Source organism: Pollachius pollachius, assembly GCF_949987615.1.
Source record: "Pollachius pollachius genome assembly, chromosome: 7".
NCBI lineage: Eukaryota > Metazoa > Chordata > Actinopteri > Gadiformes > Gadidae > Pollachius > Pollachius pollachius.
The window spans coordinates 25,190,109-25,213,885 of NC_136940.1; the positions used below are offsets into that span (position 1 = coordinate 25,190,109).

The window sequence follows — 23,777 nt, forward strand, 5'->3', positions numbered from 1 at the left end:
ATCGAGAGAATTTTCCTGAATATAGATGGATATTAGATTCAGTAACCTAACAGCAGGGTTAGGTGGAGCTCAGTGCATCAGCAGCCATCACCAGGCTGCTGATGCACAGTCTTATAGAAGAAATAACAAAATCTCAATCGAAGGGATTCCAGTGTCTGAAATTAATGTTTATTTAGGTCATCAGCAGGTTTTATAAGGCATTGCTTTCTCCATATTTCTGCATCGCCCAATCCACAGATTTTTATAAATACAGTACAGGTTAAATAAAAAAAGACTTGCTGTTTCAACCAATAGAGTTGAAACAGTTGTCATGTTTGAACACGTACACACACACACGGCCCACACCCATCCTTTGGTCCATCGACCACTAGTGAGCTGACTAATACAACTGCTGCCTTCAGAAACATTAACATTTTGCACGCTGAACGTTTTGACACTGATGGAGTTGAACGGAAACTGGCCTAACAAGAACGTCTGAACTGATCCAAAGTAGGAAGTGTAAAGCCAATGCTATGGCGAATCATCTTTTTAATAACCGCAAATTAAACCATTTGCGTATGATTTATGTGACGCTAGGAGGTCTATCGGTCATTCCTACACATTCAATATCAACAATACAACTCTGGCACCGTGTGCCTATACCACCACGTTTTCACCAAAATGTATAATAGGTCCACGAGCCCAGAGAGACGTCGTCACTCGCAATGTGAGCAACCTTAAAAGGGTAAATAAAAGAAAACTTTGGTTCTGAGATGTGCCGAGACGTGTATCACTACCACTTTATGTTCTGATCCAATAACACGAAGTATGTACGGCCTGATACCACTGATGAGGTCACCTGGTCTCCTGAATTTGGAAACAGCATCCTGTTCAATGTGCTCCCGGCATTAACAATGGATTAATTCTAGTCATTGAGTCTGATTTGGTTCGCACGGAAGCAGAGGAAGCCATCAGGGGACCACTTGGAGGCCACAGCTTTACACGTTGACTCACTGCAGGCGGACAGGATACCGCTCTAGTCACTGACACTGTCCTACCAAAGAAACATATTGCTAACACGAGTGGAGGCATTGTGGGTCTAACAGTGTTCACATCGTACGATGGGGCTGTTCAGAGCACAGGACGCCTCGGAAAGGTAATGCAGAGCGGCCTTGCGCGCACACACACACACACACACACACACACACACACACACACACACACACACACACACACACACACACACACACACACACACACACACACACACACACAGGGTTGGTCCCTCACTGCGAGATACTCAGCTGACTGTAAACATGCTCGAGGATCTGGGAGTAGGCCTGGTCTTTAGGGGCGTGGCCACTCAGGGAGCCCTGAGGAGACAACAGGAAGTCATTACAGACATCGGCGTGACAACAGGAAATAGCCCCAAAGGTCATATCCATCGTGACCTGACATCTTAATCAAACTTTATTCACAAAACGCTTTTTTTGCAAAACAGCTAAATATACGCTAGACACAAATTCCAAAAAAGGTCATAAACTAATTTGTAAAGGGGAAAGAGACAGACGGGAATCAGATCGTATGAGACGTAAACATCCGGTCCTCAGACGGTACCTTGATCTTATCCATCATGGTGGTGTCAGGACACCAGTACTGGTTGAACTGCACGATGTCCGGGGCGGTCCTGTAGTAGTCCACCAGCAGCATCTAGGAGGACGGAGGTCACATTTACGCTATGAAGGCTTATTATACAGCAGTGTTGAATACTTGATTCTGATTGGTCTATTGCGGCGTTCTACGGCCTGTATTTCTGAACAGCAGGCAACTGCTTTGAGTCACAGACCGTTGCTATAGACACAGATCCAGCCGTAGATTCTAACAGACTTATCTTTAGCAGAAGCAATAAAATCTTTTTTTAAATCAACAAAATATATATTTTTAGTCATTCTGTGTTAAATGATTGATTTCTTCAGTTAGTAGAAGTATAATAAGCGGGATTATTTTCGTCGGTGTCCCACCTCACCCTGTCAGAGATTACTTTTACATATTTTTATTTTTACATTTTCTTATTTACTCTATCTTGTATTGTTGCTGTGAGGAACCAAGCCTTAGCATATTACTCGTGTGTAACAGCTGCCGTCATTAAATCCTCCCTGACTCTACGCCCTCACACATTGAGACCTGTGTGCGCCCTTGAGGTCTGGCAGTGTGTGCGTTATCTCCACTGCGTGTGAATGCCATCAGGGCATCCTACCATCTCGTTAAGGACGTCGCTGGTCAGGAAGTTGTCCTGGACATACGTGACCTCCACCGCCACGGGGATGCCGTAGTCGTTGGGTCGTTGCTTTGAGGAAAACGACTAGATTATCAACAGATAAAACAGGGTGCTCATTTTTAGACATGGATAGAAGCAGATTAACACAGCAACACAGATTGAAGCAGGCTTAATGAGAGCAGATTGAAGCAGGCTTAAGGAAGGTGAACTGAATGAGAGCAGATTGAAGCAGGCTTAAGGGAGGTGAACCGAATGAGAACAGATTGAAATAGGCTTAAGGAAGGTGAACTGAATGAGAGCAGATTTAAGCAGGCTTAAGGGAGGTGAACCGAATGAGAACAGATTGGAGCAGTTTTAAGGGAGGGTAACTGAATGAGAACAGATTGAGGCAGGCTTAGGGAGGTCAACTGAATGTGAACAGATTGAAGCAGGTTTAATGAGAACAGATTGAATCAGGCTTGGGGGAGGTGAACTGAATGAGGACAGATTGAAGCAGGCTTAATGAGAACAGATTGAATCAGGCTTGGGGGAGGTGAACTGAATGAGGACAGATTGAAGCAGGCTTAATGAGAACAGATTGAAGCAGGCTTAGGGAGGTGAACAGGATGAGAAGAGATTGGAGCAGGCTTGGGGGAGGTGAACTGAATGAGAGCAGTGCGGTCGGCCCTGGAGGGCTGGATACAGCTGGCAGCTAACCTCAGGGGGAGGCACCACCCAGAACGGGGTTATTGTGGACGCCACACCCTGGTTTCCGTGGTAATACGGACCTGCAAATGAAACGTAGAATTAGAGCTTTGTGTCCAAACTTCCAGCCCCTCCCACTCCTCTTCATCTACCGACTGAATCAGCCCTGATACCGAACACCTTGTCCCAGATAACCCGTATGATCTCCCCTGGTGTGTGGAGCTGGCTCTAAGCTGGCTCTAAGATGGCTCTTAGCTGGCTCTAAACTGGCTCTAAGCTGGCTCTAAACTGGCTCTAAACTGGCTCTAAGCCCTCTGTGAGGAGGCAGCATCACCTCCTGAGGGCATCGGTGTCAACCCCTCGGAATAGAAAGTATTCTCATTATTGCTCTACTTCTCCTTTCCAGAAAGCCTCACAGGTGCAGCAAGAAGAGGAACTTAAAGTGTGAATAAAATAAATGAGGGAATCAGGCCACTACCTGGTGGGCCTATTTCATCTAGGATGTATTACAAATGTGTAAATCATTAACTTTTTACACATTTGAAACCAGCAGGAGAGTCCACCAACGTGAGGATAACGACATTAGAACCTCGTTGTTTCTTAGGATAGAACAGAACCCTGGGTTATATAGAGGTTAGCTCCAGCTACTGACCGCAGATGATTCCCAGGCAGGGCTGGAAGCCGTTGTTGGATCCCTGCAGCCTCAGCTGGTGGTCCATCTGGGAGTCAATGTCCTGCAGCGACGGGAGGGCGGGGCCCCGCGGGTGGCTGTGGTACCAGCCGACCAATGACAGGCCGCGCATGAACAGGTTCTGACAGATCTGCAGAGAGAATAGAGAGAACAGGGAGAACAGAGTGAATAGAGAGAACAGGGAGAACAGAGTGAATAGAGAGAACAGAGTGAATACAGAGAATAAAGAGAACAGGGAGAACTAGAAAATGCATTTCCTGCAGAAACTGCGGTGAGTGCTGTAGTACAAAGTGAGGTTGAAAATAGTTTTTTAATAAAGCCACATAGATTAAGACATAAAAAAACGTTAGATGGCTTAAATCAAGTGAAGGGATTTGAACAAAAGTTCAAAAGTCTAAATGGAGTAAACAATGTAAACATGCTCACCATTTAAGAAAAAGTAAATGGTTGGAAACAAAGTGACAGCTGAATGGAAAGCGCAAAGCATTGCTAAAAATGCAGAAATGTGAAAGGTTTAATGTATTGCCCTGCACTGCTGGTGTGTGTGTGTGTGTGTGTGTGTGTGTGTGTGTGTGTGTGTGTGTGTGTGTGTGTGTGTGTGTGTGTGTGTGTGTGTGTGTGTGTGTGTGTGTGTGTGTGTGTGTGTTTTAACGGTTCGAATGATGTGTAAACGGTTGGAATTTGACCGAGTTACGATGTCTTAGTAATTTTAGTGTCAGAATGGGCAGACGGCTTCAATGGGACCAACTGTAGAATATGACGGTTTGAAACTGAAACTGTGATTCTGAAGAAAGTTTAAATGATATCGAAATTCCGTTTGGATATTATTGAAGATACAAGTGTGTAGATTTGATAAATGGTTTGAACGAAGATAGGTTGAAAATTGATTTAGTTACGTCTTAAACAGTTTGAAGTACCAGAGGATGGCTCTGCCGTCCTCCAATTGATACCCATGTTAAAAAAAAGATAATATTTTAAAAGTAGAATATCTTAAAAAGTATAAAAATTTTTAAAGATCTGAAAACAGTGCGCGATTCCAAGCTATTATGAATATTTTAAAATTTAAACGTAGTCTCTAGGTGAAAAATTGTGGAAGGAGATGGGTCCCAAAGTTTGTAGAGAATAATAAAGAAAGAAAGAATAAAGCTTATGAAGAACAATAGTTGAGCGCTGCATGCAGCACTCACCTAATAAAGAGAACAGAGAGAATAGGGAGAACAGCCATATTGAAGGTAAATATATCATAAATAAGGCTAATCAAGCCTTTTTTTTTTTGCCAAGTCACACACAATATCTCCCCAATAATAGTTAAAAAAATGTATGCTACTTTTACTTAATCGAGTTCTAGTTTCCGACCGAAACCAAAAAAGTCACTTTCGAAACGGTTGTGGTTTAAAAATGCTTTGTATCAGTCTCAGCAGTAGAGGGCGCTGTTGTACCTCCTCCTCCACGGCGGAGGCCGACTCTTTGTCCGCCAGTCTGGTCCGACACGGGAACGCCCGCAACACCGTCAGCACTGGAACAGAACGAGGCTAACGGAGTCAATACCAGGTTTAAACCCTATTTAAACTAATAACACCTTCGGCAAGACACAATGAATGGATCGTACAACAAACTTCATGGTGTTCATTTCCAGAGAAGGGTTTGATATCGATTGATTAGTGAACAGATCCACTCACGTTGCGTGGTCGTGTCCCATCGGCCCCCCAGGTAGCCTACCACCTCGCTGGTGGTCAGGTGACAGTGGAAGTCCTGTAACAGACCTCCCTTTTACTCTCCACATACAGAACTAGAATCCATTTGACAGCTTTATAATCAGTGTTTTCATAACACTGATTGTGGCTCCGCCCCTTTTATTTACTAGTGCACCCTGGTAGTTAAACTAGTCAAGATTAGACTACTACTCTGCCTTGATTCGTAGGAGGAGCAGAGCCATAATGAGAGCCACGACCGACCCTCTGGTCAGAGCCGTCAAGAGTGTTGATGGCTGGTTACGGTCCCACGTTCATGCAACGCAAGGGGGCCACGGACCCTGTACGTCCTTGCGGACCCCCCTTGCGTCCACCGCAAGGGCCTGACGTGCGCCTCCCAAAAATGTAACCTTGCGCTGAGGCGACGCAGAGGCAGGCGACGCGGCTGCGGTGGACCAAAACAGGCTCACAGCGGCGTCGAAGCGTCTGCGTGGTCATCGCGTTGCGGGAACCATAATCAGCCCTTTAGGAGGGACCCCTCTGGTCAGAGGCATCGTGAGTGTTCGGGGGGCCCGTCTCACCATCAGCAGCAGCACGTTGCTGGACACGGCCACGTTGAAGGGTTGGAAGCGGTTGATGGCGGAGAAGGCCGACAGCTCCACCAGCGTGTGGGGGTCCCTGAGAGAGGGCGGGGGACAAGGTGAGTACAGGACCACACACGCTGACTCACAGGGCGTAGTGTAGTACACTTAGGGGAGCGTCCTAGCGAGGCTCTACCTGCTGGGGTCGCGGGCGCCCAGGTTCCCGTACCTCACGGGGATCCTCTCGCGGTCCGTCCGGCGGGCCACCATGATGTCTGCAGGACAGGGGGACACTTGAGTTTATCTGACGCACGTCTGCCCACGCTCCTAACAATGAGTTTCAGCTTGAGTTGAAACACTGAGATTTAAAAAATAAGACACAAGCTGATGGGTGGAGACTAGAACCTTCACAAGCTGATGGGTGGAGACTAGAACATTCACAAGCTGATGGATGGAGACTAGAACCTTCACAAGCTGATGGGTGGTGACTAGAACCTTCACAAGCTGATGGGTGGAGACTAGAACCTTCACAAGCTGTTGGGTGGAGACTAGAACCTTCACAAGCTGATGGGTGGTGACTAGAACCTTCACAAGCTGATGGGTGGAGACTAGAACATTCACAAGCTGATGGGTGGAGACTAGAACCTTCACAAGCTGATGGGTGGTGACTAGAACCTTCACAAGCTGATGGGTGGAGACTAGAACCTTCACAAGCTGATGGGTGGAGACTAGAACCTTCACAAGCTGATGGGTGGTGACTACAACCTTCACAAGCTGATGGGTGGAGACTAGAACCTTCACAAGCTGATGGGTGGTGACTAGAACCTTCACAAGCTGATGGGTGGAGACTAGAACATTCACAAGCTGATGGGTGGAGACTAGAACCTTCACAAGCTGATGGGTGGTGACTAGAACCTTCACAAGCTGATGGGTGGAGACTAGAACCTTCACAAGCTGATGGGTGGTGACTAGAACCTTCACAAGCTGATGGGTGGAGGCTAGAACATTCACAAGCTGATGGGTGGAGACTAGAACCTTCACAAGCTGATGGGTGGTGACTAGAACCTTAACAAGCTGATGGGTGGAGACTAGAACCTTCACAAGCTGATGGGTGGTGACTAGAACCTTCACAAGCTGATGGGTGGAGACTAGAACCTTCACAAGCTGATGGGTGGAGACTAGAACCTTCACAAGCTGATGGGTGGGGACTAGATAAACCTCTGCATAAACTTACTTGCTTTTAATAAATGAATGCATTGTTCTTTTATGTTTACATATTGTTCAACTAAAATAATAACATTATTTTATACAATAATGTTCTTGATTCGCCGTTACACTGATGTAACAGAACAGTTCGTACCGTGTAATCCTGGTTTGGAGTTCTTGTTCTTCTCCTCCGCCAGCACGGCCGTCTTCCCTTCCTCCTCATCGTCCTCGTCCTCCTCCTCACTCACCAGGCTCTGGTCCCCATGGGAACACAACAGAGTTCAGACCAACACCAGGACCTCTCCCCCCCCCCCCCAGCGGTGGACCAGAGCTGCTCACCATGTCGGCGCTGGGCTGGTACTTGTGCAGCCAGCTGGTCTTGTACTGGACCAGCTTCTGTCCGCGGTAGCGCACCGAGGCCCAGCCACAGCCCGACTTCTTGGCCGGGTTGACCAGGCGCTTGCAGTGCGTGGCCCAGGCGCTGGGCGAGTTGAAGATCTGCCCCGTCTCCACCCAGCGAATCTTACCGTCCGTCAGAAGGTCGCCCACAAACTTCTTCCCCTGGAGAGATGGGAGGAGAACGATGAGACGAAGAACTTAAAAAGGATCCTGATCCAGGTAGGGAGTACATTAACGTTACAGGTAATGTATTAGTGTACTGTGTGTTAACAGGTAGGGGATGGTGTGTTAGTGTATGGTGAAGACAGTAACAGGTGTATTAACAGGTAGTGTATGGTGTATTAGTGTACTGTGTGTTAACAGGTAGGGGATGGTGTATTAGTGTACGGTGAAGACAGTAACAGGTGTATTAACAGGTAGTGTATGGTGTATTAGTGTACTGTGTGTTAACAGGTAGGGGATGGTGTATTAGTGTACGGTGAAGACAGTAACAGGTGTATTAACAGGTAGTGTATGGTGTATTAGTGTACTGTGTGTTAACAGGTAGGGGATGGTGTATTAGTGTACGGTGAAGACAGTAACAGGTGTATTAACAGGTAGTGTATGGTGTATTAGTGTATGGTACTGTACCACGTGTATTACCAGGTAGTGTAGTTATAGTTAGTACTGTACCAGGTAGTGTGTGTGTGTGTGTGTGTGTACCAGGTAGTGTATGGTCAGCGCCCCGTCCCCTGGCTCCACCAGCCCGTCCTTCAGCAGGACCCTCAGGGTGATCCCCCTCCTGGTCAGCAGGGAGCCACGCCCACTGCTGGAGCGCAGCTCAGACTCCTCCCCTCCGCTCAGCTCCTCCTCCTCCTCCTCTCCTCCGTCCTCCACCACCTGTGGGGAGCAGGGGGGCTCTGGGGCCACACACACACACACACACACACACACATATACACACACACACATATACACGCACACACGTATATACAAGCACTCACGCGCACACACATGCACGCACACGCACGCACACCCACATATACAAACACACACACACATATACACACACACACACGCACATATAAACACACACATCATATGCACTATTATCATACTATGATGTTGTCCCTCAGCGTCCTTGAGGCTATTGTGTTGTTGGACACGTGACCTTGGTAAGGAGAACGGGTTTCGGTTTCAATTAACAGCCCTAAACACTTTCTGACTAACATCACGTTCAGTAATCGCTGGGCCACTCACTTATGTGTAGTTGTGTTATAATTGTGAGTGACTTATGATTCCAAGCGCCAAAAAAAAAACAGAAGCTTGTGTCGCCCCGGTGACTTCAGTGGCAGGTAGCCTAATGGAAGCCGTCGTCATATTCGTAATACACCATGAAAACAATCATTAGTGATATTAATAATCCTTCTGAGACACAATAGTCTGGATATCCCCCAAACGCTCATGATATGAATCATACTTCCATCTATCGCCGATCCCTTTGTTCATACGTCTAATTAACCGCTTCCTCCCGCAAGACGAGGCCTGCTGCTCATCTCAATGTTTGACTGAGAATCATAATTAATAGCCCGGCTCCATTATTCTCACCCATATCACCGAACCGTCCCGGAAAGGTTCGAATCCCGCGGCGTCAGACGATGTTCGCACGAGACCCTCCGAGGCGATACAGTGATCTCACATCTCCCCTCGCTCCATTAGCTCGGTCAGTTATCAGATGATAGAATGAGGCGCTGTGTCTCCTGGTTCCTCGTCTAGTTCCTTGTTGTGTTGCTTTAATGTCAGCTCCCCTCCCCTTCCTTTCTTCCTCGTCCTTGTCACTCTCCCCCGTTCTCTCCCTCTGTCCGCCTCATGACAAATCGTCTGCCCGGATTCACCAGGACGTCGATGGTTTACAATAAAAGCGTTAAAAAATAATAAACGTGTGTGTGTGTGTGCTGTGAAAACGCTCTCCTTTCACATTTGAAGAGATCATAGTTCATTCATTCATGTTTTCATCCGGAGGAAATAGTGTCGCTCGCTCCCGCGCCGCCGTCCACCGACCGTCCGTCTGCTGTGGCCGTGGATGTATTTTAAACCAAGCCCGTTTTAAAACCAATCTTGACAATTTTATTGAAGTTTTATTTTTTCAAAACAGTAGGAAAGAAAAGAAATATCGATTCATTAAGTTGAACGGCGTTGAGTCCTCGACCCCGTGCCGTGCACGTCTGTTTGTGTACATTCGCCTCGACCGAGCCACCTCCCCACCCCCCCCCCCCCCCGAAAAGATCCACCCGACCCCCCAACCGTCACCCTCCCTAATAGGTCCAGCCGACCCCCGCTAACAGATCCGCTGCCCGTCGGAGGAGGGCACCACTAGTTACCAGCTGACCCTGTCCGACCAGCCGACCTACTTTCACTTTGGCCCGCGTCAAAACAAGGGGAGGGTCAATCAGCATCAAACTGCATTGCTGTTGGTGATTGGAAGTTATCATACGGGTATTGTGACCATCGGATCAATGGCTTGTTATCGTAAAACATCCACGAGTCCATTTGATTCTTGGATTGCTCCCATTGCGTCGGCAATCACCTGAAGCCCAGCCTACCTGATGACATGTTCTCCAATCAGCGTAGAGGTAACTGGAAGGCGAACCAAGTTGACGGACGGTGAACATCCACAGCGGGGCGAGTGGCAGTACAGATGGGCTCTGCTATCGCCGGGGATCAGAGAAGGTCTGTTTGGGTGGACAAGAGGTAGTCACTTATAAACATTCCAACCGATCAACCGATAAAACAATAAATAGCGATGAATGGTTTGAACCGTCGGAAGACCAGCCTTCCAGATCTGTACTACGAGGGTTACCTGGAGAAGAGGTCGTTCAGAGATAAGGTAAACTCTACGCAAATCATGGGAGCCCTAACTGTTGAACTACTCCATATCTACTTTGTACTTATTAAACGTATTTTGTTTGACTTAAATGTATTAAAGTGTATATCATCTTGTCTTGAAAAAAAGTTGTTGGGTTACAGGTTCATTTTTCTGAAAGGGCACAAATGCAATACTTAACTTTAGTCAAACGTGTGTCAGACATCGGAGACTGCCAACCACAATCCTGGCCTGAATTTGCCTGGTTGGCTAATATCAGCTGATAATCAATAATAAACAGTAAAGCTTACGTCAATAGCAGCTTTATAAAGCCTGTTTTCGTTGGAAGATGACATATGTTGTTGATACTAGCCGATCCGTGGCTAGGACCACAGGTATTCTCCTACTGGTCTGACAGCTTCTCTATTTATGGAGTACGGGGCATAGTTTAACTAAACATGCTTAGGAAAAAAAGCCTATTCAGAACTAAATAGTTGGCGCTTTTGTACTGTACTTTATCCTACACACATGCATTTATATACATACAAAGGACTGTATAACTTTTAATATTAAATGTATGTATGTATGTATATATAGTATATAGATGTATACATGTAAATAAATTATTAGTATTATCAAAAAGAATTATCATCATAAAGAATAATTCATTATTAGTATAAAAATGATTTCATTGTAATGATGAATACATCGGCATTCACATACGTCATCATTGTAACAATCATGTTGTCATTCAAAGACCGTGCTGGTATGAGGTGGGATTGTTTTAGGTTACATGGTGTTGTTAAAAACATAAGTACAATGATGACACTGAGGTTCAGAGAAACAACGTCCACGCTTTGAAGTCTTTACTAGCATTCATAGCGCAGAATTTCCAAAGAATGTATCTTCCTCATTCTTCTAATCCTTCTCATCTTCCTCCTTGCATACCTGTATTCCTGACAACCTGTCTACCCGTCTGAACCTCTTGTGGGCCTTTCTCAGGCGGCTCTCAAACGATGGACTGCTCTTAGCGGGAACACGTTGTTTTTCTTCAACAGCAACAAAGATGCTGATGTATGTAATTCAACTTTCTTTGAACGAGACACCAAGCCCTAACTATTACACTTTTCTGTATTTAGTTTGTTGACTGACTTCAGTTATTTAATTTGACTTAAACGTGCGTGTGTGTGTGTGTGTGTTTGCATGTTTTGTGCGTGTGCCTGTGCATGTTCTGTGCATGTGCCTGTGTGTGTGCATGTTCTGTGCATGTGCCTGTGTGTGTGCATGTTCTGTGCGTGTGCCTGTGTGTGTGTGCATGTTTTGTGCGTGTGCCTGTGTGTGCGTGTGCTTGTGCCTGTGCATGCTTTGTGTGTGTGCGTGTGCACATCACCAGTTTGTGGAGAAGTTGGAGCTTGTTGATTTCCAGTCGGTCACTGACGACCCCACCCGAGACTCAAACTTGGACAAGGCCAGATTCAACGTCCGCCTGAAAGACAGGAACTTCAAATTTACCGTAAGGGTACAATTGACATACAACATACACCTTAATTAGTGTTGTGGTAAGCATTTGATCCATTGAAGTTCATTGATTTGTTTAGTCGTTGTACGATATAACGGTTGACCCTTCCTCCTGTTCTGCAGGCTCCAAGCCTGGAGGCCCGAGAGCTATGGAAGGGCTACATCCATGCCGTGGTAGAGGTCAGCTTCTGCTGTTTCTGGCCTTTCTCTTCTTTACTTTCGGCTAGTGAAGAGCTCCATTTGAATGGGTAAAACTAATCTGGGATCCAGCAGTCCTACTGGGTTAGATCAGAACCTCTGGGGAGGGGGTAACAGAGCCTGGGCTGGAAACCAACGTCTGCAATGGGTGGAGTTACGCCTTCCGTCCATTTCTTTCCAGAGATATTTTGCCAAACAAAACTCCCCTGATTTTAATGAGTATATGTCTATAGTGGCCAGTCTACAGGGTGTAGACTTTACAGTTTAGTATGGCCGGTTACCGTGTTTGCCGGTGACGTGCTTCCAGACCCCGACTCCAGCAACACGACCGGTTAAAACAAGTATGAAGCAAGAAAGAGCCAACCCCCGTTCACCCCGATCTGAGCTGGTCTGCCGTCAGACTGAGACCTGAGTTTGATGTCTGGTCTGTGACCCCAGTGTGACTGTGGGGTCACAGGGGTCTTGAACTTGTTTTATATATATATGCAAATGCAAATATGCAAATTGTATATTTGTCTATAAATAGTAGAGTAAAGACTAATAACAGTAAAGACTTTGCTTGCTTGATTTGAAAAGATACACTGTAAGTAGAAGAAGTATTGTTTAAAATATATTAATGTATCATGAAATATGTCATAAACATAAGTTGGGTAAACAGAATAATAGTCTCCACATAATGACTGGAGCCTCTCTCTCTCTCTCTCTCTCTCTCTCAGCTCTTGCTGCCCAGCGACCTCATCCTGCTTCCCGGTCAGACCAGGGACCTGCTGGAGGCCGTAGAGCGGGAGAGGGAGAGGAGGAGGCGGCCCCCCCCGATGCCCACGCCCCCGCCCCCCGACGAGGCCGGAGCCCGGAGCCACGCCGGTTATAACGGGCCCCTGCCAGCGTGAGTGGGGCTGGACCCTCTGCTGGGAAGGCTGAACCGATGAGGTCCAGCTCTAGAGAGTTCTGGAGCTGAACCGATGAGGTCCAGCTCTAGAGAGTTCTGGAGCTGAACCGATGAGGTCCAGCTCTAGAGAGTTCTGGAGCTGAACCGATGAGGTCCAGCTCTAGAGAGTTCTGGAGGGTTGAACCGATGAGGTCCAGCTCTAGAGAGTTCTGGAGCTGAACCGATGAGGTCCAGCTCTAGAGAGTTCTGGAGGGTTGAACCGATGAGGTCCAGCTCTAGAGAGTTCTGGAGGGTTGAACCGATGAGGTCCAGCTCTAGAGAGTTCTGGAGGGTTGAACCGATGAGGTCCAGCTCTAGAGAGTTCTGGAGGGTTGAACCGATGAGGTCCAGCTCTAGAGAGTTCTGGAGCTGAACCGATGAGGTCCAGCTCTAGAGAGTTCTGGAGGGTTGAACCGGTGAGGTCCAGCTCTAGAGAGTCCTGGGGGGTTGAACCGATGAGGTCCAGCTCTAGAGAGTTCTGGAAGTCGTAACAGAGCCAGTGTTGTAGTGTTGTTGTTTGACAGTTTGATCACTTGTAGCGTGTCGTATAGGATTTATTAATCGTATTTTAAATTGTTGATACTCTTTATATTCCCCGTGTGTGTCCAGGTGCTACGTGCAGGTGACCCGTGTGGAGGCAGAGATTCTGCTGGAGAGAGAGGCGGGCCGAGGGAACCTGCTGCTCCGCCCGGGCGGCCACGGCAACACCTTCACCATAACAACCAGGGAGGTCCATATGAGGTACACACACACACACATACAGAGACGCACACGCACACGCACACACATACACGGAGACAGACACACACACACACACACAGAGACAGACCCACACACACACAACCACGCATACACACACACACACACGCATACACACACACACACACACACACATACACACACAGAGACAGACCCACACACACATAACCACGCATACACACACACACATACACACACAGAGACAGACAGACATACACACACACACACGCATACGCACACACACACACACACACACACGGAGACAGACAGACACACACACACACACACACGCACAGGGTTCGAGTTAGGGGGGGGTCAGTGGGAGCTGAGCTTCCACAGAGAGAGGTCTGGCTGCCATGAAAGCAGCAAACTCCAATATCTGTGGGGGTCTCTGAAAATACAGCAGCATAATATTGTAATTACAAATAAAGCTATTTTCCCTTCCACATGCAGAGTAATATTGACGTTAAGTAAGGGATAATGGACGCCGGTCATCATCGGGAAAATAACCCCAGGTGTCTTGCTTCGACCTGAAGGGGCTTATTTTCAATAATGAGCAGCTACTTGCCAAACGAAAAAATAACTTCACAAGGTGTCTTTTTACAATTTATTTGTTACCATTCGTAGTGTTGATCAGCAGAGAAATAGTTAGCCAAAGACGTTGACGTCGTTTAGCAACCGAAGACTCTGGCGTTGTTGGGAAGGGCCCATGCAAGTGAACGGAGAGTGCCACGGCATTGAGAAGAGCCGTGTCATATTATTATTATATTATTATTATCATATATTACTATATTTACTTCCTATATCCCCCCCCCCCCCCCCCCCCCCCCCCGTCAACAACTGAGCGCAAGGCCGGTACGGTCTTCTTCCCCGTCAACAACAAGAGACCCCCACAAAGATGGAATCATAACTCGAACCCTGCACACGCGCACACACACACACACACACACACACACACACACACACACACACACACACACACACACACACACACACACACACACACACACCTCAACAGAGAAACAGCTCTTTAATTTCTGTGTGTGTGTGTGTGTGTGTGTGTCTCTGTGAGTGTGTGTGTAGTGCTATATTCAAACACTACCGCGTGACTCAGAAGCCCGGTGAAGGCTTCGTCATCGATCTGAAGGAGCCTGTGAGTATTTAAAGGGTGTACTGAAATTAGTATATTCGTATTAGTTAGTATTAGTATATATATTAGAATATACTAATTTCAGCTGATTAGTGAGACAAAAACGAAATAATGTTATTATTATGTTTGTAAATTGAGCTAGTAACTCGTTGTTGTGCTCAGATCGACTGTGCCACGCTGGACGAGGTGATCACTGAGATGTTGGAGGTGACAGGGGGAACGCTGACCCCCCTCATCAGTGAGGACCACTACGAAGACAACATCTGTATGGGAGGGGGGCTGGGACACTCTCACTCACTCCCCTCGCTCACTCCCCTCTGTCCCCTCCCTCCCCTCACTCCCCTCACTCCCCTCACTCCCCTCACTCCCCTCAGTCCCCTCACTCCCTTCACTCCCCTCACTCCCCTCAGTCCCCTCACTCCCCTCACTCCCCTCAGTCTCCTCACTCCCCTCACTCCCCTCAGTCCCCTCACTCCCCTCACTCCCCTCACTCCCCTCACTCCCCTCAGTCCCCTCACTCCCCTCACTCCCCTCACTCCCCTCACTCCCCTCAGTCTCCTCACTCCCCTCACTCCCTACACTCCCCTCACTCCCCTCACTCCCCTCAGTCCCCTCACTCCCCTCACTCCCCTCACTCTCCTCACTCCCCTCACTCCCCTCACTCCCCTCACTCCCCTCACTCCCCTCACTCCCCTCAGTCTCCTCACTCCCCTCACTCCCCTCACTCCCCTCTCTCCCCTCACTCCTCTCACTCCTCTCACTCCTCTCACTCCTCTCACTCCTCTCACTCCCCTCACTCCCCTCACTCTCCTCCCTCCCTTCACTCCCCTCACTCCCCTCACTCCCCTCACTCCTCTCACTCCTCTCACTCCCCTCCCTCCCCTCACTCCCCTCACTCTCCTCACTCCCCTCACTCCCCTCACTCCCCTCACTCCCCTCACTCCCCTCACTCCCCTCAGTCTCCTCACTCCCCTCACTCCCCTCACTCCCCTCTCTCCCCTCACTCCTCTCACTCCTCTCACTCCTCTCACTCCTCTCACTCCTCTCACTCCCCTCACTCCCCTCACTCTCCTCCCTCCCTTCACTCCCCTCACTCCCCTCACTCCCCTCACTCCTCTCACTCCTCTCACTCCCCTCACTCCCCTCACTCCCCTCACTCCCCTCACTCCCCTCTGTCTCTGTGTCTTCAGCCTTCATCAAGTCCAACGAGGAGAGTGGAGAGAAGTCGGTCTGCTTCCCCCCCCCTCGCAAGACACTCCCCACTCCACCACCCAAACCAGGTACCATCTCACACACACACACACACACACACACACACACACACACACACACACACACACACACACACACACACACACACACACACACACACACATATACACACACACACACACACACACACACACACACACACACACACACACACACACACACACATAGGGACGTCCTTGGGGGGGGGGGAGGTAAATTAGGATGATTCCAGGGGCGCAGCACTGACGGGGGCGCCCCAGAGGACACTGGTATTATTACAACTATATGCAAGTAAATTTTGGCGAAATATTGATTCATATTTCTTTTAATTTTATTTTTCGGATTAAATCATCAAATTAAATGAACATGTGGTTTGTTTCTCCATTTTTACAAAATCATTAGAAAGTCTTCACCCTATTATCACCCCTCTCATTTGTCCTTATTTGGTACAGCCCAAGTCTCACGCTAGTGCAGAGCAAAGTAGCAGCCAGGCAGATCGAGGTGAACCAAGTGCAGACTGCCTAAAGTCAGTCAGTTTGTGTGTATGCCGGTCGGTGAAATGAAGAAGTCAGGTTGTCAGGGCAGGAAAGAGAGGAAAGAAAGAGAGGAAAGAGCTCAAAGGGGTCGACAGTTGGTCAGCCAGTTTTTTTCACCAAGAAAGGTATATTCCCTCCCTCTACACTTTCCCAACAACCTGATAACAAGCCTAGCCTAGCAGCTAGCACTACTGTAGCTAAAATAATTACATCCTGCACTGGATGATAAAACTGAAAAGATCGTTTGCATTACCATTCACATGATATCCAATAGCCTACCTATCTACAAATAGCCTACATTGCTACTGACAAGGAAATGTCAGGTGTAATGTGTAATGTTGACATATGTAAGGGATAATGCCCCACGAGGTGTCCATTAACAGAAATGAATGGACGACGTGGAGGCGTGAACCGTCCTCCGCGGTTGCTTCCGCGAAGTCCATTCATTTCTGTTAATGGACACCTCGAAGGGCATTATCCCTAAAATCGTGAGTTTTTTTTTTTTTTTACAAGTCGAGTGGACTATTTAATATCTCCCGTATAATGCAATGATTAACATTCCATACTGCTTGCCAGCCATAGCATGATAGCTGTTGACATTAGCTAATGAAAACTGCCCTCATGCACAGATGCAGCCCCAGGATTATCCCCCCCAGTTGAAAGGCAAGAAGTTGCCTATGTGAAGAAACCAGTGAGGTTGAAATAGAAGAAGGGGAAAAGGAGGACAGTCTAAGTAGAAGCAGCACTGATGAGGAAGCGGAGGAACCAAGTGAGGCTGAAATGAGGGACATGTCAGACAGATGTGAGCCACAGGCAAATGAGCCACATGTACTGGTCTCAGACGCAGATCAGCTGCTTTCTGTTGACCCAGGTTTGTGGCCAGCAAGATTGACTGACAATGACAGGGCAAGTATTTTCAGAAAGATTGCTGTTAGGGAAGATGAGGAGATGCCCAACGATGGAGAGGGAAAGACTTTCCCTGATTACCTTAAATATTCCAAGACAGCAAATGGCAGGGTAAAGGTAAAGAGGGACTGGTTAGTCCATAGCAAGAGTTTCAATGCACTTTTCTGCATTCCCTGCATCCTTGATGATGATAATGACTACTCAATTTTGACCCAGTATTACCCAATATTTAATGATTATAAAATGTGAATGAATATATAACATTTAAAATGTATATATGTTGGGGGGGGGGGGCTCCATAACTGACACACACACACACACACACACACACACACACACACACACACACACACACACAAGGCCTTTCACTTCACCAGGACACAAGCAAGTTGCTTTACATGTTGAAGACTTTACATGAGAAATAAAACAGAAAATGGCATCTGCCACATGCAAATTATATTGATGGCCAAAGTCCAACCCGTATGACATTTACTGGCATAGAGCAGTGAAACATGATTGCTTTGTACGGAATGAGGTTGATGAGTTCATTACTCTCACTTGGCAAAGCACGTTACCTTCGCCACGGATGTTTAACATTTTAACTTAAATGTTATCGCTGGCTTTGCACTCTCTACTACTCTTTGTTATTCAGTGTCTTCCCTGTCAGTTAGTTATTGAGTAGTCAGTTGTTATAGCATCCATCCCTTTCACAATATGGGCTTGAGTGGGAAAAGGGATTTCTGTTCAATTATATACAAATTCAATATCCAACTTGTGGTCTCCCTTTGTGGAAGCTGCAGGAAAAGATGTCTCCTTCATGGCTCCACACTGTTGTGAGAATGAGGAACTCCACTTAAGATAAGATAAGATAAGCCTTTATTAGGTGAAGATAAGCACCCACTCTTTAAATTCAAGTACATGTGTCTCTCCCATGCAGTCATGACACAGTGAATAAAGATACTGGATGTGATCTGACCTCGGGCAGCAAGCAAGTCACCCTGCAGTGTAAAAAAGGCCGACAGTAGCTCAGGAGTTAGAGCGGGTTGGCTGGTAACTAGAAGGTTGCTAGTTCAATCCCGAGCTCCTCCTAGCTGATTGTCGAGGTGTCCCTGAGCGAGACGCCTCACCCTGACTGCTCCCGACGAGCCGGCTGTCGCCCTGCGTGGTTGACTCCGCCGTCGGGGGGTGAATGTGTGAATGAATGGTTGTAAGTCGTTGTGGAAAAAGAGGCAGCAAAATCTCCTAAACGTAAAATGTAAATGACAAATATGCAGGTTTCATCCGCCCATCCATGACACGTCTTTCTGTTCATCCGTCTACGGCCTATCGGCTCTGCTCCTGCACTTTGGGCGGTCCCTCCGTCATACGTCAGAATCACACCCTCAGACACAGACCCCCAGGTGGGCTGGCGTGTGATTGGCTGTTGCTGTGCTCTCTTGGTCTTTACTGTTGCCTGTGCTCCGTTTACCCCATCAGGCGAGCAGCAAGAATATCTGAAAGTGAGCGAGGAGCCGCCCTCTCGCATTCCCAGTAAGTCGGAGTCCTTCTCCCCTCCGGTGATGTGTCCTTCTCCCCCCCTCTCTGCACACGCTGATCACCTTGTTCTATTCCTTTATATTCAGTCTGGTTATTAGGTTCTTCTCTACGTTGTTCCTCACCGTTGGATCATTACCAGATCCCCCCCCCCCTTCTATATTTACAGTTCTGCCCGAGCGGAGTGAGAATGCAGAGAAGAATAGTCTGCCATTTACCAGACCGAGCAATGCCCCCCCACCTATACCCAATCGGCACCCTAGTAAACAGGGTAATAGCATACGCACACACGCACTCACACACACACACACTCTCACACACACACACACACACATGCACTCACACACACTCACGCACACACACACTCACACACGCACTCACACACACACTCAAGCACCCACGCACACGCACGCACACACACACGCACTCACACACGCACAAACACACTCAAGCACCCAGGCACTCATGCACTCACTCAGGCACGCACACACACGCACTCATCCACGCACAAACACACACGTGTTTTGATGGTTCTTTCTTATGACCAATGTACTTATTGTCAGTCGCTTTCGATAAAAGCGTCTGCTAAATGCCCTAAATGTAAATGTGTTTTGAGGGTAAATGCAAAACTGGTTCTCTAAAAGAGTAACGTCAATTCCGGGTTGGGGCGTTGGTGTGTCGGGAATGTTGTTCATTCAACGCCGAAATGTGATTTGGCCTTCGTGCTTGCTGTCAATCTAACCTGACATGGCAATCTAATGTGTGTTTTCCGGCTTCAGCCTCGCCTGCTGTGACTCCGAAGCCACCCGGTCGCACTGCGTGTAAGTAGGAGTCCTTCTCCTTTGTTGGGCCACATGTGTTCCCCGCTCTCTGCTATGCACTCTGAGATTATGTTCATTGTTTAAAGCAGGGGTTCCCATTTTGCTTCCTCAAACCATACCGCAGGTACATGATGAGGCATGTACAGGACTTATGTAAAGAAGCTTTTATGAGACCAGACGATCAGAAACTTCCCCTCAACTATCCATAGCCCGGGATACTTATATCGATGCCATTTGCATACCAGTCGACGCAATGTTAGGAAACGCAGGTTAAATGTTTTCAGGGGCCAAATGCAAATGTTCTCTGTGCCTCTTTGCTCTTTTAGTGATGCCCTCTGCTCCAATAAAGAGGGAATCCCAAAGCAGCCATGGTGAGCCAAAGTCTTTCTAATATTCAAACATCCTATTCTACTGCATGTCTGTCTAGTCTTTCTGTCTGTCTACCCGTGTCCCTCATCCCATCCTATCATGGTGTCTCCAGAACCGGAGCAGGACGAACGAGTACCATCAGGGAAGCCGGTTCCCACTCCTCGCTCCTTCCCTCCCCGTCACTCCAGTGCCATGCGGTCGAAGAGTGACGGTAAGACCAGACTCTGGATGCTCTCACTGTCGCTCCCTCATTATTCTGTCGTACAGATGTGTTGTTCCCCCATGAGCATGGCTCACGTTCCTTCAAACCATAAATGTTTTCCTTTGAAATAACATGAGATTAATAATGATATACACTAGCATTTAATAGCACTATTGACATTGTAGTGGTGTTGATATTGACACTTTTGCTTTGTAGGTATAGCAAATGAAAATTCTAAATCTTAACGTATATATCTGGTTGTAACTCCCTGCCCGATATGGAAGTTCAACCACACCCACACAACCATCACCCCCTCACAAAGTATCTGGTGACAGGCTGTTGTGGACCTCGTTTTGTGAACCTCGCGTCCCGTTCTCTTCAGTGTCCACCCTCTCCGTGGAGCTGCACGAGGCGTTTCTGAAGAAGAGGATTTTTAAAGAGTAGAGGGACCTCTCCCGGGGTCACGATGAACTTTCCTACGGCCTGTGGTGCGGTATATGGTGGAAAGATCTACTGGAAGTACATGGCCATGCTGCAGCCAGCGGGTGTCTCTGAGTAAGATAACAGGCACATCTTTACCTAGAGGGTTCTTCCTGTGGTTCCGGAGGGGATGGGACTCCCCAGGGTCCTGAATCCATGGGCTCTGTGGTCTGCTTCTGGTCGTCACTAATGGCTGTCGGCCGAGCCGTGGTCTGTACATGAGCCTCAGGAGAGAAACCTCAGGTTTCTCTCCTGAGGCTCATGTACAGACCACGGCTCGGAGAGAGAAACGGAGATAGAGACTCAGGAGAGAAACCTGAGGTTTCTCTCCTGAGTATTCTGTTTCCTGATATTTCGCAACACATTAGTACTTGGTTTCACTCCTTATCGTCAACTCACGCCTCGTAGTCTCAGACAGGATTCATCAGTCAGTATTATTGGCCTATTCCCTGGCTGTTGTGTGCCTCAAACCAAAAACTACAAGATTTTTGGTTTAGTGTTTGTCGCGTCTTTAAGGTCTTTTGTGCCTTTTTCTTTTAACGAAAGAATACACATTTGTGGCTGAAATATGAAGGAAATTGTATTTGGAGGGAATGTTTGGTATATTTGATTTATCATATCGGTCTTGCACTCAGAATTAGGTTTTAATGCTACAGTTAAATCCAAATATACATTCTATATTTGTACATTATCTTTCAGTGTTTTAGATCTTTAGTTTGACTCATATCTGGGCGGCAGTGGCTCAGCAGGCAGAGCGGGACGACTGGTAACATGAAGGCTGCTGTTTGTTCCCCGGCTCTTCCTCGCTCAGTAAGGAGGCGTCTCTTAGCCAGACGCCCGAGTGTCGCTCAGCAGGTAGAGCGGGTTTACTGGCATCGTGAGCCCCCACTCTGCGTTCCTCCTCAAGATTTCGTCATTGCTTATTAAAGGAGTTTCTTTTTCTTGGGGGCTAGGGTCAGGGGGCAGAAGGGGGGGTCATAAATATTTGGCCTGTTAAGCCCTTTGGGACTATAACGGTGAATAAGGGCTATGCAAATACCATTTAATTGAATGAAGGTTGCTGGTTTGAACCCCGGCTCCTCCTAACTAAGGGTTGAGGTGTCACAGAGCTGGCCCCCCCCACCCTAAATGCTCCTGGCGAGCCGGCTGTCATCTGGCGTGATGACACCGCCGTCGGTCTGTGAATGTGAGGCAATCATTTTAATGCACTTTGAGTGGCCACAGGTCTGAAAACCTTTTAGAAATGTAGTCCATTTATATAATTAAATGCTGTCAACCTACCACCTTTATGTGCCTTTCTTTGTCTCTCAAGAGTAAAATTTTGCTTTATTCCTTTATTTCGTCAATGTGACTAATACATAATAGTTTACCATATGGGTTATAGAATATAAAAATATATGAAATGATGTTAAAATAAATTATAATAGTATCTTAAAGAATTGCCAGCTACAGTTATTCAGATTGTTGTAACATTTTGTAGTGAGCCAGCGGGTGTGGGGTTTCCACGCCACCAAGTTGAACGATAAAACCAAACAACACAGAGAGCAGTTCACATTCAGGATGGTTTATTTACGGTAAACAAAACCACCAGGGTGGGGAAATAGTCATCCACCTACGTCAGGGTCTAATCCGTATCCCTTAATCAGTCCAATTCTCTCTCTTTCTCTCACACACTCTCTCTTTCTCTCTCTCTCTCTCTCTCTCTCTCTCTTTCTCCCCCTCCTCTTTCTCTCTCTCTCTCTCTCTCTCTCTCTCTTGCTCGATACCATGGCCGAATCACCTGAGAAGGGTGATACTCGTGGGTGAAACTTTGGTCTCGCTTTTAATTACATGTCATTCATCTTTATACTAGTCATTGTTGCAACACTTGTGTAATCATGCAATATATAATGTTAATCATATCATCAATCCATCATTGAAAGATTTTATCTGTCAATTGACAAAGAATGAGATGAGACACTGCAGGACTTTCCCAGAAGCCAAAGTCCCCTGGGCGACCCTTCATGCGTCTTCATGCTATTGGACCTCAGTCATCTCTCTGCACAGAAAAATACCAAAGCAACCTCCTTCCTCGTTCTTCGATCTCCCTGCCTGCCTTTCATACCTTTCTACCCATCTCTCTGTTCGCCATCTACCTGGCTTACTGTCTACTCACCTGTCTATCACCCTCTATCTCTACCTCTCTTCCCAGCTACCTGTCTTCATGTCCACCTGTCTCCCTGCCTACACATCTACCTGTCTACACATCTCTGCATGTTTCCCAATCGACCTGTCTACCCGTCTACATGTCTAACAACCTTCCTGTCTGCCTGTCTACCTGTCTATCTGCCTACCCGGTAGACAGATAAACAGACACACACACATACGAGAACCCAAAAATGTGTTCCTGTAATAAGTCTATAGTTTTCGTGACATAAGCAATAAGGCACTCAATATCTAGACAGATAGCCAAGTAGACAAGAAGACATACTGACATAGGGACAATTAGGCAGATAGGCAGGTCGACAGGTACAGCTAGGCAGGTAGACAGCTAGACAGGTAGACTGTAAGGTATGTAAGATAAAGGCTACGTAAGATAAAGGTTATTGGGGTTATTACAATAAATATATTATATTATAAAATTATATTTTAACTTATTTCAGTAAACATGTGTGGAAAGAGACAATTAAAGATGTCAGATACAGTAAGGAATCAAGGGGCTCGGCCAAAGAACTTCTCCTGCAGTGCCTTGATTATAATTTGTTTACTCTGCCATCTCTTCATTGTTTGAATGAG

The 23,777-nt window shown here is 47.1% G+C and overlaps 2 protein-coding genes across 4 annotated transcripts; one reads left to right on the plus strand and one right to left on the minus strand.

Moving 5' to 3' along the window:
- Positions 1–146: 146 nt before the first annotated feature.
- mpnd (MPN domain containing) lies at positions 147–9,252 on the minus strand. 3 transcript variants are annotated; one of them, XM_079740377.1, is made up of 13 exons: positions 9,097–9,252; positions 8,212–8,408; positions 7,450–7,671; positions 7,265–7,364; positions 6,134–6,179; positions 5,905–6,001; positions 5,312–5,384; positions 5,072–5,148; positions 3,594–3,762; positions 2,954–3,024; positions 2,237–2,341; positions 1,597–1,689; positions 147–1,352 (listed from the first exon to the last, which is right to left on the minus strand). In XM_079740377.1, exons 1-13 carry the CDS (start codon positions 9,098–9,100, stop codon positions 1,266–1,268), a joined length of 1,341 nt encoding a protein of 446 aa, XP_079596503.1. In that variant the 5' UTR covers positions 9,101–9,252; the 3' UTR covers positions 147–1,265. The 3 variants fall into 3 exon arrangements, with proteins under 3 accessions (XP_079596503.1, XP_079596502.1, XP_079596501.1); XM_079740376.1 differs by having other exon boundaries at positions 2,237–2,326; positions 6,101–6,179; XM_079740375.1 differs by having other exon boundaries at positions 6,101–6,179.
- A 788-nt stretch (positions 9,253–10,040) lies between these two features.
- LOC307078019 (signal-transducing adaptor protein 1-like) lies at positions 10,041–22,278 on the plus strand. The gene is made up of 15 exons (XM_079739570.1): positions 10,041–10,375; positions 11,354–11,425; positions 11,745–11,864; positions 11,993–12,049; positions 12,784–12,953; positions 13,605–13,736; positions 14,838–14,907; positions 15,067–15,169; positions 16,095–16,184; positions 19,074–19,127; positions 19,300–19,401; positions 19,910–19,951; positions 20,278–20,322; positions 20,433–20,531; positions 20,905–22,278. Exons 1-15 carry the CDS (start codon positions 10,292–10,294, stop codon positions 20,964–20,966), a joined length of 1,302 nt encoding a protein of 433 aa, XP_079595696.1. The 5' UTR covers positions 10,041–10,291; the 3' UTR covers positions 20,967–22,278.
- The last annotated feature ends 1,499 nt before the right edge of the window (positions 22,279–23,777 follow it).

Coding starts and splice junctions, on each gene's coding strand:
- mpnd (XM_079740375.1), bottom strand. Junction 7,365..7,449: donor ACCAGCCCAGCGCCGACATG/GTGAGCAGCTCT, acceptor CATGGGGACCAG/AGCCTGGTGAGTGAGGAGGA. Junction 3,025..3,593: donor CTGCCTGGGAATCATCTGCG/GTCAGTAGCTGG, acceptor TTTCATTTGCAG/GTCCGTATTACCACGGAAAC.
- LOC307078019 (XM_079739570.1), top strand. CDS start 10,292: ATGAATGGTTTGAACCGTCGGAAGACCAGCCTTCCAGATCTGTACTAC. Junction 11,865..11,992: donor ACAGGAACTTCAAATTTACC/GTAAGGGTACAA, acceptor CCTGTTCTGCAG/GCTCCAAGCCTGGAGGCCCG. Junction 16,185..19,073: donor CACTCCACCACCCAAACCAG/GTACCATCTCAC, acceptor TTACCCCATCAG/GCGAGCAGCAAGAATATCTG.